This window comes from Pelobates fuscus, chromosome 7, assembly GCF_036172605.1.
Source record: "Pelobates fuscus isolate aPelFus1 chromosome 7, aPelFus1.pri, whole genome shotgun sequence".
Taxonomy (NCBI): domain Eukaryota; kingdom Metazoa; phylum Chordata; class Amphibia; order Anura; family Pelobatidae; genus Pelobates; species Pelobates fuscus.
In genome coordinates, this window is record NC_086323.1 from 107,593,640 (window position 1) to 107,612,378 (window position 18,739).

The following is an 18,739-nucleotide window of genomic DNA, read 5'->3' on the forward strand; positions in this document are numbered from 1 at the left end:
TATTACCACTGCAGATGAATTATACTGCCTGTTGCAAAGGTAATAAGGAGTCTGTCAGTATCCTGCTGCTTTGTTTTGTTTGCTGAAAGCCAATAGTGAGTCAGAAGTAGCTGACATGTTTGGAGTCTATCAGTATCTTGATGCTTTAACCATGTGTACACTGTGCGCGGAGAGCTAATGGAGTAGCTGACAAGTTTCATAACAGAAGCAATATTTAATAGAAAACTAAACCTACCATAGCAGGAGCATTACTGAAGATGGGAATATGAAAGGGTGAGTTAAGAGAGGGATAGGGAAAAAAGACAGAGAGAGGGGAGCTGGAGTATTATACAGAGACACGTACTACGTGGGCATCTCTGTATTGCAGCGATCCTGGCTGTGTAAGGCAGTGACCATCTCCTTATTGCGCTGAGCCCTGTGTGTTCTTTCTCTGTATTTTACTCAGCTCTACCTGTTGCATGGGTGTCTGTAGTCTACCCAGCTAAGTGTATTGTATAGGTATATTTGTTTAGTGCCCAGCTCTGTGTATTATCTCTATTGTTTCTCAGTTCTATTTGTGGTATGGTTATCTCTATTTCCTGGCTAATCATGGCAGCATTTAACATATGGGTTAGCTCCTCCCTCCAGCCAATAGGACAGGAAAAACAATTAAGAATTCAATTATCCCTGAGGTATAAGAGATCCCAGAAGACTAGGTTCCTCAGTCTTTTTTTCCTGTCCTCCTAGCCAGACAGGACAGCTTGTATTTATTACAAGGATATATATATATATATTTTATGCTCACCTGGCTATGTCTTTCAGCCTTACTCCCTTAGAGGTCAGCCTCCCTCTATAGGAAGACCAGGCACATGCAACCCACCTCTTAGTAGCTGGGGACCCCTGGTAGCCAGAGGAGTTAGTATTTCCTCTGGCATTCTCCTGAGAGCTGCTAAATGCCTGTTCCTACAGGTGAATCTTCATCCTCTGGCGGCATATCGCGCATGCGCAATTAAAGGCACAGCGCGCCTTTTCTATTTAAAGGGGAAATATGCGGTTTAGTTTTGCCGCGAAATTCAAATCCCACAAGAAGATACTGACTGCTCTCTGGGAACCAAGCTATCTCTCTCTGCAGGTATTTAATTTTAACATTTTTTTTTTTCCATTTTTAAGATACCTTTTTCTGTTATATATCCTTTGAACATTATATTTTTTTTTTACTCAGCCTGAATTTGTGTGCTTATTATGGATCATTCTCCTACTTCTGCCAAATCAGCGATTCTAGGTCATAGGTGAGCATTAATATTTTTTATTTTTTATTTTATTTTTCTCATTTTTTCCATTATAAAAAGAGTGCAACAGAGGGTACAGTCTCTTGACTTCTGTAATTTCAGCCCTCAAGACCGGACAGGCCCTAGATCTCCTTCCAGGAGAAGGGATAAACCGGCTGCCTGCGTTGGATGTGGCTCCAGACCCTTGGATAACTGCAGGCTATGCAAAAGATGTTTAGCTCGTGTTGCAGGAGAATCTGAATTCCAGCAGCCTCCACAAGCATCCACCTCTGCCCAGGATATAGCCTCATGGATAAAACAAGCGGTGGCAGAGGGCATTGCTGATTCACACAAAGGCAAACGTCCTAGATATGAACATCCCCAGGAAGATCACGATTCTTCAGAGGAAGATTTCATGCAGGATACAGGTTCCCTGAACTTTGATCAGATGTCTTCCAGTGATGAGGAATACTCCTGCCCCCTAGACTCCAAGGCAGTAGAGCGTTTGATCTCTCTCGTGAGAAGAACACTGGAACTACCTGACAAGGTACTAGAAACCTCAGCAGCAGACAAACACTTCGGGGATCTCAGTAAAAGGAAACCTTCATTTCCGGTACACAGTTCCATTAAGGACCTTATCAGTAATGAATGGAAGACTCCTGAAAAGAGATTTTCTCTGCAAAACCGTCTGGCAAAATTATACCCCATACGTGAGGAGGATTCCAGGCTTTGGACCTCTAACCCAAAGGTTGATGCCTCAGTTATTAAGGTGGCTAAACGTTCTATTCTCCCAATAGATTCCAACGCTTCACTGAGAGACCCTATGGAAAAAAGAATAGACGCTGACATTTCAAAATGTTTTTTAGCAGCAGGTACTGGATGTCACCCTGCGATTTCTATTTCTGCTATGTCCAGAGCTATGAGAGTATGGATCCTGGACATTGAAGAAGATTTGGACAAGGGGGTCAGAAGGCAACACATTGCAGATTCCTTAAGAGAGATTAGACTAGCCAGTGAATGGCTCTTAGAAGCCTCTACGGACATAATTAAAGTCATGTCAAAGGTTATGGCATTTTCAGTTGCAGCCAGACGTGCATTGTGGCTCAGATCATGGGGGGCCGATATGGCCTCAAAACATAACTTATGTTCCCTTCCCTTTTCGGGTGAGGTTTTGTTTGGAAAACCCCTTGAAGAAGCCATCAAGTGAGTACTCGATGTCAAGCAGGTTCTGCTTCCGCAGGATAGGCGTCCAAGAAGACCTCCACTTGAACGTCGTTCATATAGAGAACACCCTTCCTATAGAGACAGCAAGGCTTATAGGCCAGGTCGTGAATACTATAGACCAAACTCCTGGAGAAGTGGTCAAACCAACAAGTCTACCAGAGGAAAGCCTAATTCCTCTTCCTTTCGTCCTTCCAAGCAATTCTGAAGGTTACTACGCCCAAGCACCTTTGGTAGGAGGAAGACTCATGCATTTCCAAAGGGTTTGGGCAGAGATCCCAGACATATGGGTGAAGTCCATAATTACAGAAGGCTATTCTCTAGAGTTTATGGACATTCCCCGATCAAGATTCATAAGAACCAGTTTGCCCCTGAATTCGCACAAAAGAGAAGCATTAATTCAGTACACTGGAGACCTTCTACATCAAAAGGTGATTGTTCCTGTTCCGGTCAAACAAATGTTTCAGGGCTTCTATTCCCCTCTCTTCCTAGTGAAGAAACCTGGAGGAAAGTGGAGACCCATTCTGGACTTGCATCAACTAAATATTCACTTGAGGGTGAGAAAATTCAGGATGGAGTCTCTTCGCTCTATCATTCCAATGGTAAGTCAAGGAGATTGGCTAATTTCAGTAGATCTGAAAGACGCTTACTTCCATGTGCCAATAATTCTTCATCACCAGAGGTTCCTCAGATTCTGCGTGAACAATCTTCATTTCCAGTTCCGGGCTCTACCGTTTGGAATCAGCACAGCCCCAAGGACCTTTTCAAAGATCCTGGTGACGGTTATCGCATTACTCAGAAAGCAGGGAATAAAGGTGTTCCATTACCTCGACGATATCCTGATAGTCGCTCCGACATGCAAGGTTTTGCTACAACATCGTCTGAAGGTACTCCAGACACTAGAACGCTTTGGCTGGTTAATCAACTACCAGAAGAGTCAACTGCAGCCAGCCAGAAGGCTGGTGTTTTTAGGAGCAGAATTCGACACCATGTCAGCAGTAGTATCTCTGGCCCACGACAGAAAGCTGAATATACTGTCTCGCATTCGAGAATTTCAAATCGAAAGAATGACCACGGCAAGAACTTGTATGAGAATCATAGGCTCCCTTTCCTCCACGATTGGCCTAGTGAGATGCGCTCAATGGAACCTCCGCCCTCTACAAGAATACTTCCTTCAGGAGTTCAATTCAGCCTCACAGGAATGGGAAACGAAGATATCCGTTCCAGATCGCATAAAATTGTCCCTCAACTGGTGGCTTTCTTGGGAAAACCTATCCAAGGGTTTTCCTCTGATGGAGGTAGACTGGATGATAATCACCACGGATGCCAGTTTGGATGGTTGGGGTGCACATCTGAAAGACCATTTTGTCCAGGCTCTATGGCCCCTGCACACCCGTCATCTTCCTTCCAATATAAGGGAATTGAGAGCAACCTTCCTGGCTCTTCTACACTTCAAGCCTCTCATTCAGAATCGATGGGTGAAACTGAGGATAGACAACAGGGCTGCTGTTGCATACATCAACCATCAGGGAGGTACCAGAAGTTATGCACTGATAGGAGATCAAGCCAATCATGAATTGGGCACAGAAAACTCTAGCCGGGCTCTCTGCCCTATACCTCCCTGGGAAGGAGAATACGATTGCAGACTTCCTGAGCAGACATCAAGTGAAGGAGACAGAATGGAAGCTATCGACTCCGTCTTCCAGCAACTGATAAGGAAGTGGGGACTCCCACAGGTGGATTTAATGGCTACCGCTCAGAATGCTCATCTTCCATGCTTCATGACAAGGAGATTTCACCCTCTGGCATATGCTCAAGACGCCCTTTCATCAACAGGGCAGTTTCAGCTGGCATATGTATTCCCTCCGATCCAGCTCATTCCCGCCCTCCTGAAGAAAGTCTCCAAAGAACGATGCAGGATAATAGCTATCATCCCGTTCTGGCCTCGTCGTCCATGGTTTCCACTCTTGAAGAGTCTGTTGATAGACGATCCATGGGAAATTCTGGTCTTCTGGAATCTTCTGTCTCAAGGACCTCTAGTACACCCGGAGCCACACAAGCTGCGTCTTCATGCATGGCTCTTGAAAGGAAATCCTTAAGCGATCAAGGGTTTACTGAAGATGTTGTTTCCACCTTGTTACGTTCCAGGAAGATTTCTACCTCTTCCACGTACTATAAAATATGGGGGGCATTCGCGGACTGGCTTCATGTTGACGTGAAGGATTTAGAGTCGCCTTCTATTACCCAGGTTTTAGGATTCTTACAAGCTGGGTTGGATAGAGGTTTAAGTCTGAACACTCTCAAGGCTCATTGTTCCGCTATCTCATGTCAGGTGTCAGATGGGCTATGAACCCCATGGTAATGCGCTTCATGAAAGCAGTTCTTAGAATCAAACCTCCGATCCGGGCATTCAAGTGTCCTTGGGATTTACCTTTGGTTCTACAGGCCTTGATGGAACAACCTTTCGAACCGTTGGAAGAAGTTCATATGTTGTCCCTGACTCAGAAGACCCTGCTTCTACTGGCATTGGTTTCAGCTAGAAGAATGGCAGACATAAGTGGTTTGTCGGTTGAAGAACCTTATACCACTTTCTATCATGACAAAGTCATTCTCCGTCCCAGACCAGATTTTCTTCCTAAGGTAGTCTCTCCTTTCCACCTGAACCAGGAGATCGGTCTTCCAGTCTACTTTCAGAATCCGTCAAACGAGATGGAAGAAAAGTGTCACATGCTGGACCTTAAGAGGTGTCTCTTGATTTACATTCAACGGACTAAGGCATGGAGAAAATCTCCTCAACTCTTCATTCTCCCTGGGGGCTCACGTAAGGGCGAAGCGGCCTCTGTCTCTACTCTCCGTTCCTGGACTGTCTCCACTATTTCAAGGGCTTATAAGGTACGAGGTGTTCCTGTTCCACAGAATATAAAGGCACACTCTACCAGGTCGATTGCCACTTCATGGGCTGCAGAGTCTGGAGTGTCACCAGAGAGCATTTGCAAAGCTGCTAATTGGTCCTCTATAGGAACGTTTGTTAGTCATTATAAACTGGATGTTTCTTCGGATTCTAGCCTGCAATTTGGACTTTTGGTCCTAAACTCATGTACTTCTCGAAGCAAATAAATATTTCTGAGCATCTATTCCCTCCCTGTGGTATTTACTGCTTGGGTATTCCCCATATGTTAAATGCTGCCATGATTAGCCAGGAATAGGGAAAATTTATTCATACTTACCGTAATTTTCTTTTCCTGGCTATTCTTCATGGCAGCATTTGGGTTACCCACCCATTTTGTTTTGTCGGATCTGCTTGCTACTAGACTGAGGAACCTAGTCTTCTGGGATCTCTTATACCTCAGGGATAATTGAATTCTTAATTGTTTTTCCTGTCCTATTGGCTGTTAAATGCTGCCATGAAGAATAGCCAGGAAAAGAAAATTACGGTAAGTATGAATAAATTTTCCCTAATTGTGCAATAAATATATATCTCTATCTTTATGTTGTGTCCAGCTTGTTTTATTGTATAAGCGTTTCTGTATTATGCTCAGCTTTCTGTATTCTATGAGTATCTCTGTACTGTATAGGAAGGGAAAAAAAATTCTGGGAAAGGAGCCTGATACCCTGCCATCTTAAAACTTCACCAGCTCCTACTGTGAGGTTATATTTTATTTAATTGCAGAAAGTATATCTTATGACAAGATGTCTATAGTCAGACTGGAGAACCATGAACATTTTGCTCTAGATTTCACCACACTGGTAAGCTGGATGTTGACTATGTCTATCTCTAGGCAACCTCAAAAGGTTTCGAGTTAAACGGAAAGGATGAAAAATACCGCCATCGTTATACATGACAATTTTCTCAAAACTAAGGATAATGCAGTCCTGCCTTTTGGCTAAACAAATGTTTCGGGTGATGCCAATTTGGTTTATAGTTATAAAATAATAATACACACTGCCAAAAGGTTGCTGTGTGCAGCATAGCCTTGGGTGCCCTCAGAAGTGTGGGATCAACAGGCTGTCTTGCAAACAAATGCTAGCTGTGCTTATGTAGAAAAACATACAAAGTTCTGCTACAAATAATAACACTGTAAAAAAAAAAGGTTGGAGTAACATGCCTGCTTAGTGACTTTATAGATGAAATGGATACTTTGTAAGTAAAAGTTTTGGGGAAAAAAATATATACATTGGATTGTTGCTAATATTTGGTGCACACTATTTTTTTTTTTTTTTAATTCTTTATTTTTGTAGTGCAGGTGGTTACAGAATATAAACTTGCGCCACAACAGCGTTTATCAATATGGGAACATAAATAAGTCAAACAGTGGTCTTGAGAAAACATGCACATTTTTAAAGGTAAAGTTGATATGTCTTATGCAGTAACAATCAGATTAAGAGTGGATTTGACTGCAGCTTCCTGACTACTTTGATACTTAAAACTATACATATAAGAGTAAACAGTTGTAGGCATATGAATAATTAAGGCAAGATAAATGATGTTGGTACTAAGACACACTGTGTGCTGGCACTCAATTACGCAAGGTGCAGGTATTCGAGGCTTAACCCCACAACAACCTCCTAATCATAATCATAAACAAATATGAATACCGCACTCAAAAAGACCTTTGGGCAATAAAGCTTATTGCTAATCACGCTTTTAATTCAAAATATTTATTGTGTAAGTTTTAAATAAATTCATAAAGGTAATAGTATATCCTCATAGTGACACTCATTTCAAACTATTTACATATATACACACACACAGGACCCTCCTTCGTCTGTAATAAAGTTCATAGTATATACACGTCAATGTACAATAGGTAATGATCCAAAAAAACTAAGAAAAAATATAAGAAAAAAATTATGAAAATGATGAATAATAAAAAAGGAGAAACAAAATGAAAAAATGAAAAAATAGAAAAAATCTAAAAAGTAGAAAAAAAAAAAAAAAAAAAAAAAAAAAAAGTAGTGATGAAACGAAAAATTGATGAAACAATCAAAATAGAGAAAAAAATAGAAAAAATAATGCAGTCCTAACAAGATAGTAGTCCAGAATATAGTGCACTATATATATCACTTTATAATGGATGGATCTCACCAATGTGTCAGTAGCTGTATGGTGTCCGTGGTAGGAGGATGCTGTAGATTGCAGATAGTAATGTCCTGAAAGGGGATGAAAAAAAGGTGTTGAAAGTTTCCTGTTCGATGCACAGTAATCACTCCGGCAACAGTGGTCAGCCAGTCAGGTCACTAGGTACTCCTTTGAATGTACTGCTGTGTGATCCGGTCAGATAGGCAGGTCACTGGGTAATCTTTGAATGGGTGGGTAATCCTGTGGATGGGTTTGAATGGGCTGCGCGCTCGGGACGTACGTGTCCCTTCGATGGCCCCTGTTCTCTCGGAGAGAACAGGGGCCATCGAAGGGACACGTACGTCCCGAGCGCGCAGCCCATTCAAACCCATCCACAGGATTACCCACCCATTCAAAGATTACCCAGTGACCTGCCTATCTGACCGGATCACACAGCAGTACATTCAAAGGAGTACCTAGTGACCTGACTGGCTGACCACTGTTGCCGGAGTGATTACTGTGCATCGAACAGGAAACTTTCAACACCTTTTTTTCATCCCCTTTCAGGACATTACTATCTGCAATCTACAGCATCCTCCTACCACGGACACCATACAGCTACTGACACATTGGTGAGATCCATCCATTATAAAGTGATATATATAGTGCACTATATTCTGGACTACTATCTTGTTAGGACTGCATTATTTTTTCTATTTTTTTCTCTATTTTGATTGTTTCATCAATTTTTCGTTTCATCACTACTTTTTTTTTTTTTTTTTTTTTTTTTTTTTTTTTTTTCTATTTTTTTCTACTTTTTAGATTTTTTCTATTTTTTCATTTTTTCATTTTGTTTCTCCTTTTTTATTATTCATCATTTTCATAATTTTTTTCTTATATTTTTTCTTAGTTTTTTTGGATCATTACCTATTGTACATTGACGTGTATATACTATGAACTTTATTACAGACGAAGGAGGGTCCTGTGTGTGTGTATATATGTAAATAGTTTGAAATGAGTGTCACTATGAGGATATACTATTACCTTTATGAATTTATTTAAAACTTACACAATAAATATTTTGAATTAAAAGCGTGATTAGCAATAAGCTTTATTGCCCAAAGGTCTTTTTGAGTGCGGTATTCATATTTGTTTATGATGTTGGTACTAAGGTTTGTATCACATTACCAGAAACAGGTTCTCTCTCGCTTTAGTGCGTGTGTGACAGGTTATCTCTCGCTTTAGTGCGTGTGTGACAGGTTCTCTCTCGCTTTAGTGCGTGTGTGACAGGTTATCTCTCGCTTTAGTGCGTGTGTGACAGGTTATCTCTCGCTTTAGTGCGTGTGTGACAGGTTATCTCTCGCTTTAGTGCGTGTGTGACAGGTTATCTCTCGCTTTAGTGCGTGTGTGACAGGTTATCTCTCGCTTTAGTGCGTGTGTGACAGGTTATCTCTCGCTTTAGTGCGTGTGTGACAGGTTATCTCTCGCTTTAGTGCGTGTGTGACAGGTTATCTCTCGCTTTAGTGCGTGTGTGACACATATTTTAGTTTTAAATCAGGCTTAAACATTTGGCTTTAAACACAGATTGGAATTATAAGTACGTTAGAACGGTTCTATAATCGCGCTATAAACAATTCAAGTAACGTAAATGCATATCATTAGTGGTAATACGCTAGAAACATGTACATATGATGTAAGATATCCAACGCTTCACGTTGCTATAGGAGCTACGCTTATATATATGAATCTGAAGCTCAACATCGTTGCTAGGATAGTGCAATAACCCTGCCATGTGCGTAATTGCGTATCATTGGTGCTAACATGGAGAGGTGGCCTAAACAGTGGGTTGTAGAGTATAACATAAAAGTATAAGGGAAACATCAAATGAAAAAGAGAAACCACAGGGAAAATTATAACATTTACAAGTAGAACCTGTAGGAGGCTTCTGTAGTGTCTAGAGTCCCGGTCAGCCTTCCCCCGCAAGAGGTATATCGCAGTCCCACTCTGGTGCCTTAGTGAAGGATCAGGTTGTGAAACAGGCTTACCAAGATATTAATAGAGGGATTCAAACGCTAATCAATATATGTAATATTGGCACTTTGTTAAGGGACATGCTAAACTATAGAGGCATAAAGCCATGCTTTGATGAGGGAGAGAGCGTTGGCCAAAAATACCACAGAGGGGAGAGATGAAGGTAGTTCAATGGTTAGTACATTACGTTCGGCATGTATGCGGGGAGCAGTTCTTATGTAAAGAGGCATGGTGGGGGAGTCCCGCTTCGACAAGGTGTACCTGGTGGACCCTGAGCCCTTGCCTGGGCTCATCCGATCCCTTCTGGGAGCCACTCGCTGACCTTGTGAGTCCTAGGCGCCTGGGGCGTCCGAAGCTTGTTTGTGGCTGATTGCAAGGCGTCCGGCTTCTGGTGGTGTTTCCCGCGGTACAGCGGGTCAGAGAGATGTTCCGGGTCTCTGTGATTCGGACCTAGCATGGGGAACCGGAAAGGCCCGCGGATTATGGGTGATGAGGGTGTCGGAGGTCTGCGGCGATGGGTACAGATAAATCTTGTTTGTCGGATGCTTTGCTTCTGCTTTAGCCTGTGCTGGGGTGATGTGCGGGGCCCAGTGCTCTTCCTCTGTGTGAGGTTCTCGGGAGCCGCCTGTATTTTCTGTGTGCGGAATACCTGCAGTGGGTCTCCATAATAACGTCTGCGGGTCATCGGTCGAATCCACCCGGCCACTGCCCGCACTGCATGAAGGTAGGGTATACCCCTGCTGCATAGTAATTTATGGAAGGCTGAGCACAGCAAGTCCAGGGCCTCCAAGGAGGAAGGCAGCGCCCTGCCTGACTCGTGTGTCTGCCAATTTAGCATGTTCGATTGCCGTCGCTTGTCCGCTTGCCTTGCGGGGACCGGGATGACCCCCACCGGTCCATAGGGGGGGGGGTTCAACGGCTAGTTGTGATTGCTGGGGTGTCCGGCTCCGGAGAGAGCGGCCGCCTCTCCCCGGCTCCATCTCCCGCAGGCCTCAGGTAGATTATTGGGCTGTGTGCCCCGTTCGGCTTCAGGAGGGTATCCCCCGGTTCCTTGGTGTGCCCCCGACGTGGGTAGCACACTTTGGGGGATCTATGGGCTATACAGCCGTCGGTTTTGCCCGTTTTATCGCTTGCCCGTCAGGAGCCCCTTCCGTGCACGTCTGTTCGCCTCGGCGGTCAGACTCCGCCCCCCGGTGCACACTATTTTAATAAAGCCACAACAAAATTAAACTCTGCTGTAAATTAACAGAGCGTTATGCTGGAGAGATATCTGATATTTAATATATAGATCCAAAAGGGATATTTTTTTATTTATTTTTTTTTACAACAAATTAAGGGAATGCTGAGAAAGTTTGCTACCATATCAGTATTTTTGCATATATCTAAAACAGAGTGTGAAAAAAAGATAACTTCCAAGAGAAACTCCTGGGATTTTAGCGCAACCAAGTAAAAGATTACTTGGCTATAGACAGGGCCGGCGCTACCATTAGGCGTTTAAGGCATTCGCCTGGGGCATTCCCTGCTGGGGTCGCCCCCGGGAAGTTTCCTGGTGGGCTGCTCGTGTCTGGGGTTGGAACGCTGAGTGATTGGCTTTTTAGCCACCCTCCAACGTAGCTGCTTCATCTTCTGGGCTACCTCTGCTTTGATGGCGCCCACCAATTATCTGCTCTGGTAAACCCAGGACCCGCGCAGAATGCTTCCTTCAGGCTTGGGACGCCAGGACTTGATCTGGTATCCCAGCTGCCCCCTGCTTGTGAAGACCGGAAACACTCAACAGGGAGCCGGCTCCCCTGCTCCGCCCTACAGGGAACAAGGCTGGTCATCTCCTCCTGTAACAGCACTCAGGTAGGGCCACATGGAGTCTAAGGGGGACTAGTTGTTATATATATGTTTGTACGTACGTGTTTGTGCTATTTGTTTGTGTCTGTTTAAACAAACTAACTATGTAAACTGGTATGAGTGTGTATATTTCAGTAAGAGCAGGGCCGGCGCCACCTGTAAGGCGACCTAGGCAGCCGCCTAGGGCGCAACTTAGCAGGGGGCGCCGGATCCCTGTGCCCGGTGTCGCTCCTCATGCTGCGCTGCCTGAGCGCTTTTACAAGCCTCAGGCGGCGCAGCACTGCTGCATGGAGGGCGGCCGGGTTTGAGTGACTGGCAGGAGGGAAGCGCACAGCGCTCCCTCCTGCCGGTCTCTCCATGTAGCGTGGCCGGGCGGCGCGGAACGCGGGACAGGAACCTCTGTTTCCTGTACCCGGCCGCCAACAGAATGACAGGAAGTGCTCACTCAGTGTGCACTTCCCTTCAGTCCGGCGGCGGCCGGGTACAGTAAACAGAGGTTCCTGTCCCGTGTTCCGCGCCGCCTGGCCACGCTACATGGGCAGGAGGGGAGGGTAAAGACCACTAGGGGGGGAAGGGAGGGGGGGATATAAGGACCACTAGGGGAGGGAGGGAGGGAGGGGGGATAAGGACCACTAGGGGAGGGAGGGAGGGAGGGAGGGGGGGATAAGGACCACTAGGGGAGGGAGGGGAGGGGGTTAAGGACCACTAGGGGAGGGAGGGAGGGGAGGGGGTTAAGGACCACTAGGGGAGGGAGGGAGGGGAGGGGGTTAAGGACCACTAGGGGAGGGAGGGAGGGGGGGGGGTTGAGGACCACTAGGAGGGAAAGGGGGGGTATAAGGACCACTAGGGGAGGGAGGGAGAGGGGGGATGAGGACCACTAGGGGAGGGAGAGGGGGAGATAAGGACCACTAGGGAAGGGAGGGAGGAGGGGGGATAAGGACCACTAGGGGAGGGAGGGGGAGATGGGGGATAAGGACCACTAGGGGAGGGGTGGGGGAAGTAAGGACCACTAGGGGAGGGGAGGGTAAGGACCACTTGGGGAGGGGTGAGTCAGGACCACTGGGGGAGGGGGGTGAAGGAATACGGGGTAACGGGGGTGGGGAGATAAGGAGCACTGAGGGAGGAGGAGGGGAGGTCCACTAGGGGTTTGGGAGAGGGAGGACCACTAAGGGGGGGGGAAGGATCATCAAAGGGGGGTAAGGAGGGAGGACTACTAAGGAGAGGGGAGGAGGGTAAGGACCACTAAGGGGGGGAGATTACCACTAAGGGGGTGGGGGGAGTAGGGGAAGGTCTACTAAGGGGTTTGGGAGAGGGAGGACCAGTAAAGGATTTGGGAGAGGGAGGACACTAAGGGGGGGAGGGGGGAGTGAGAAGACCACCAAGGGGGGACTGCAGAGGGACAGGGGGCCAAGGGAGAGCACTAAGTGACAGAAGGGGAGAACACGGAGGGACAGAAGGGAGGGGGAAATCAATAATTGACCGGAGGGGAGAGCACTATGAATTTAAAAAATAAAAAATAAAGAGCTGTTCCCCTCTCAGTCCCTATCCTACCCCACAAACCCTCTCTTTTACACTACACACATACACAATGCATCCCCCCCACACACACACACAGAAACATACAATGCATTCCTACTCACACACAGACACACCCGAAACACACAATGCATCCCTTACGTTCTCTTACATAATTAATGCCCCCCTTACAGACACACACTGCATTCAATTACATACACAGAAACAAACCTTGCACCCCTTACACACACACACACCCAGAAACATACAATGCATTCCTTACACGCAAACTCACACTACATTCCCCTATAAACACACTACATCCCTTACACAAATTGCACACATAAAACATCCCCAACTCATGGATGGGCCATGTAGGTGGATTTATGGGTGGGCATTGTAGGCGTATGCCCCCTGGGAGCCCAGACCTTGAGCTGTGTAAGAGGCCCTAAAAAATGGAGCTGCTTCCTGTTCGTTAATTGTTGTGAGCACTGTTAAAAACAGTCTCCAGAGAGCCTCTTCTACACCAGACCTGTGGAGCCAGACTGAGCCCATCATCAGCCTCTTGTCCTTATCTGGTGGTAAGTAGGCAATCCAATATATTATTAGTGGCACTAATCTCTAATTTACCTCACATTAAATGGATACTATAGTCACCAGAAGCACTACAGCATAATGTAGTGGTTCTGGTGTCTATAGCCTGTGCCTGTAGGCTTTTTAATGTAAACACACTGTCTTTTCAGATAAAAGACCCTTTGTGAAGACTGGCGTTGGCCGATATGGCAGAGCATATGGGCGGGGCATTGTGATGTCACATGGTGGGCAGGACATATGGGGGCGGCGGCAAAACTTTTTTTGCCTAGGGCGGCAAAAATCCTTGCACCGGCCCTGAGTAAGAGTGTGTGTATGTGTGTCAGTGAGAGTGCATAAGTGACATTGAGTGTGTATACAACATAAACAACAAACCCTGAACACAGGTTCTGCTTAAAAGCTTCAGCCTTCTACCATGGAGGTGCTCCGAGCAAAAGGTGGACGATGCTGAATCCAGCAGTCAAGTCACAAAATTTGATGAAGACAGGCAGCACTACAGGATCAAAAAGGTATGTTTATTTCTGGGTACACCACCTCATAAAGTGCAAAGTGTGACGTATCGTCTCAGCATCAGCGGTTCATGAGTGTGTATGTCACTGAAAGTGTGTAAGTGACATCATGTGTATGTCAGGAAGAGTGTGTGTATGAGTGTTGGTAACATTGTGTTTATATCAATCAGAGTGTGTGTAGGAGTGTTAGTGAGAGTGTGTAAGTGACATTGTGTGTGTATGTCAGAGTGTGCGTGTGATAGTGAGTATGTGACCAATTATATTTAGAATACATATTAATATAATTTTATATTATAATGAAAACAAAAGATTTACTTACAGTGAACTTGTCTGACATGTGGATGGATGTATTGGCATTATGTGTGTTTGGATGTGTGTATTGGGCAGTATGTGTGTAAGGATGGATGTGCGGATGGATGTGTGTATGGATGGTTGTGTGTATTGGGCAGTATGTGTGTAAGGATGGATGTGTGTATTGGGCAGTATGTGTGTATGGATGGATGTGTGTATGGATGGATGTGTGTATGGATGGATGTGTGTATTGGCAGTGTGTATGGATGGATGGATGTATTGGGCATTGTGTATGTATGGATAGATGTATTGGGCATTGTGTATGGATGGATGTATTGGCAATGTGTATGTATTGGCAGTATGTGTGTATGGATGGATGTATTGGCAGTATGTGTGTACTGATGTTTGGATTGAGCAGTATGTGTGTACGGATGTTTGGATTGAGCAGTATGTGTGTACGGATGGATGTATTGAGCAGTATGTGTGTACGGATGGGTGTGTGTATTGGGCAATGTGTATGTATGTATGGATGTATTGGCAGTGTGTATGGATGGATGGATGTATTGGGCATTGTGTATGGATAGATGTATTGGCAATGTGTATGTATTGGCAGTATGTGTGTATGGATGGATGTATTGGCAGTATGTGTGTACTGATGTTTGGATTGAGCAGTATGTGTGTACGGATGTTTGGATTGAGCAGTATGTGTGTACGGATGGATGTATTGAGCAGTATGTGTGTACGGATGGGTGTGTGTATTGGGCAATGCGTATGTATGTATGTATGTATGTATTGGCAGTGTGTATGGATGGATGGATGTATTGGGCAGTGTGTATGGATGGATGGATGTATTGGGCATTGTGTATGGATGGATGTATTGGCAATGTGTATGTGTACTGATGTATGTATTGGCAGTATGTGTGTATGGATGGATGTATTGGCAGTATGTGTGTACTGATGTTTGGATTGAGCAGTATGTGTGTAATGATGTTTGGATTGAGCAGTATGTGTGTACGGATGGATGTATTGAGCAGTATGTGTGTACGGATGGATGTATTGAGCAGTATGTGTGTACGGATGGATGTATTGAGCAGTATGTGTGTACGGATGGATGTATTGAGCAGTATGTGTGTACGGATGGATGTATTGAGCAGTATGTGTGTACGGATGGATGTGTGTATTGGGCAATGCGTATGTATGGATGCATGTACTGAATGTAGCTTGTTATATAGGGGCAGTATCTTTCTTTCCATAAGTGTGATCTCACGGTGTCTCTCCTAAAATATCTACCAGTCTGTCTCTGTTTCCTAAATACCTCAACAAGCTTTCTATCCTTCCCGGTCTGTTCCAGCCTCACCGGTCCATTTCTGCTCCTTAAAGTTTCCTAAATGTCTTCGCTGTTTCCGAGACATTTTCCACTAAATGTCGTGGCCTGTCTCTCTTAAAGAGGCAACTGGACACTTAGGAGTCTGTTCACTAAACAGTGATTTGAAAACGTTATGAAAAGTAGTGGAGATGGTGACTTTATACAACTCTTCCGTTTTGGCCTAAATGTTGCAAGTTATATTTTAGCTCACTGTTTAATGAATAGACAGGGTAAAGATAAGAAAACGGCAGAGTTATTCACTAAAGTGAGAATTGTTGGATTCAAAATATCAAATAAAAGCTTCTCACTTTGAACTCCCAGCAGCTCTCACTTTAGCGAATAACCCTACAAGAAAAATAAAGACGGGCTGGAGAGAATCAATGGCAGAGAAATCATGAACACAGAGACTGTAAGCTTTGGAATAAAGAAACAGGAGAAAGTTGGGGATAAAAGCTGCTGAGAGAGAATACACAGATTGTTACGAGAGAGGAATGAGCACTGATCAGACCTAACTGGAAACCAAATCGCAAAATTGAAGCCAAAATAGCTGATCTAGAAGAATTCTCCAATTCGGCTACAGTCACTGTTCAGCTGTGTTTGCTTAAACTTTGCAATTTGGTTTTAAATTTACTGCAAATCAGAGTTTAGTGAATAAACTTTTAATATAATATACGGTAGTTGCATTCATGAGGGGGCAGCAAAATGAATTTTTGCCGAATCCTCGCATCGGTCCTGGCTATAGATAATGCTATTTTTGGTTTCCCCAAATTCTTTCTGTGTTTATATGTATGTTTGTGTGTATTAATTATTAGCTAGGTATGATATAAATTATTGGCTCGATAATTACCAGGCAATGCTATTCATAACATATACACGGTGCTTTGATATTTATAGCTAGTCTGGACAGATTTCCCATGAATCTTACCTTTTTATAGTTGACGCGAAGGTCTGATAAGTCAATCTGCAGCGCATTCCCCACAAATGGAAAAGAACGGGGACCTGGTGGATAGCGTGGCCACCTTTTCCTGCGCTTTGTGAAGTCTAGCAGCAGAAGACCGACAACAATGATGGTGATTCCTAGTAGAATGTTATATGAAGGCCAAGGCAGAAATGGATCAGATAGTTGCTTCATAATGTGCAATTGTTTTTGTGTGATTCAGCTCAGTTTACAACTACAGCATGTACTGCTCTTCCACACTCAACCTGCCCTAGTCACTCTGTATATATTTTCAGAGGCTGCTCTCTGTGTATATTACACTCCAGTGTAAAACCTTTTCCTGCTCTCTTCCTTCACTATAGCCATGTGATTGATACCATATTTACATGAATAGAACGCTCTTCTAAATAGGCTTAAAAGGGAATCAGATTTCAATTTGTTCAACAGCAATTGGTGATCATATTCTGGAAGATACGGTAGTTAATAGAGTTAGTATTAAACAGTTAATTTTACGGAATCTCCAGCCCATCCCAAACAGAGGAGTTCAGTTCAGGATAATACATTGTTTGTTAAGCAATTTGTAATTCTTAGTAGATGGAAATGTTTACTGAAGTGTAGAATTGTTTGTTTAACTGTACACACAAAGTTAAGAGATGTACAGGTGCAATCTGATTCCTGTAATCATTTTGGATATATCTTTTGTTTTATTAGGATCAGGATTAGCTTTTCTAGCTTATTTAGACACGGTTTCCTTGTGTTACCGGTTAGGATTATACATCACTGGATCAGGAAGAAGAAGAAAAAAAAAAAAGATTTTCATCACACAAATTATTTGCCATTAAGATGTCAGAAAACAAAAAACTAAATCCAATGCATCTGTAAAGTCCCCTGTTCACATATCATAATCTATCACCACCGACCCTTGCTTCATTTAAATATAAAAATTAAATTTTCCATCTTTGTGAAATCACTATTAAAGGAACACCTTAGGCACCAAGACCAATTCATCTCACTAAAGTTGCTTGGGTGCAATGTCCCTGTCCCCTTAATCCTGTGTTGTGCCTAATCATTAAATTCATGAAGCGCCAATATCAAAAAGCAATAATCAATTACCCTAAGATTTTTAAAGATATTGATGGGCACCAAAACCCTATTCGGGATGAGTGAATTAAGTATTTGAGAAAGACACTGACATCAAGTACTTGTAAATAATCAATACAAACTTTATTGACTAACAAAGACTTAATTAATAAGTAATCATTCAGCTTAAAATTCAGCTTAAAGGAACAGCTCAAATAAACAGCTCAATGTATACATCACCATAAGAGAGACTTGCTGCACTCGACTGAGAAAACTAGCAGTTAGTCTGGAAGGGGACCCTCTCTTACTGGGAAATCAGCAGAACCAGCAATACACGTCCATATTACAGGTGGATAGTACTCCAAACGAGTGCCAAGTTTTCTATTCTTTTATAAGAAACTTAATAATGAAAGGGTGAATAGTCTGTACTTTTCCACCAAATCTACTTATCAGTGCAGCCCAGCAAAAACCTTGCAAAAGCGTTGGATGGGACCTGCAGCTGGCCAGACTTCCAGTCCCAGATCAATGCCATGCTAGATCTGCATGTGTGTTGGTGTGTGCCCCTGTGTATCTGTGTATGTCAGTGTTTGTATGAATGTCAGTTTGTGTATCTGTATGTGTTAGTGTGAGTAGCTGCATCTCAACATTTAAACACCACCACTACACACAAATACACCCATTCATTCAAATGTCGAAACTACATACAGACATACCTCTACATTCAAAGTTAACAAGTAAACTACTGTTTTTTATGGCAAAAGTACATTAAAACCAAACAGGACTACACACAAGTACACTCCCCACATTCACACGCATACTCCATATAAAAACATTGCGACACATGGAGGGGCTGGGGGGAATGAGACACTTAGAGGGGGGGAAGTGAACACATGGAGGGGCTTTGAGTGGGAAGAAGTGAGACACATGGAAGGGCTTTGGGTGGAGGAAGTGAGACACATGAAGAGGCTTTGGGGAGAAAATTAGACACATGGTGGGGCTGGGAGTAGAATGACATGCATGGAGTAGCTGTGGGTGGGAATGAGACACATTGAA

General features: G+C 43.9%; 1 protein-coding gene across 1 annotated transcript in view; it reads right to left on the minus strand.

Moving 5' to 3' along the window:
- The window catches only part of LOC134568078 (cytochrome P450 2D14-like), a 53,122-nt gene extending 36,247 nt beyond the window's left edge, over positions 1-16,875 (minus strand). The window contains exon 1 of the mRNA XM_063426364.1: positions 16,595-16,875. Within this exon, the coding sequence (XP_063282434.1) occupies positions 16,595-16,801 (207 nt within the window). The 5' untranslated portion in view covers positions 16,802-16,875. The remainder of the gene's footprint in view (positions 1-16,594) is intronic.
- Positions 16,876-18,739: the final 1,864 nt, after the last annotated feature.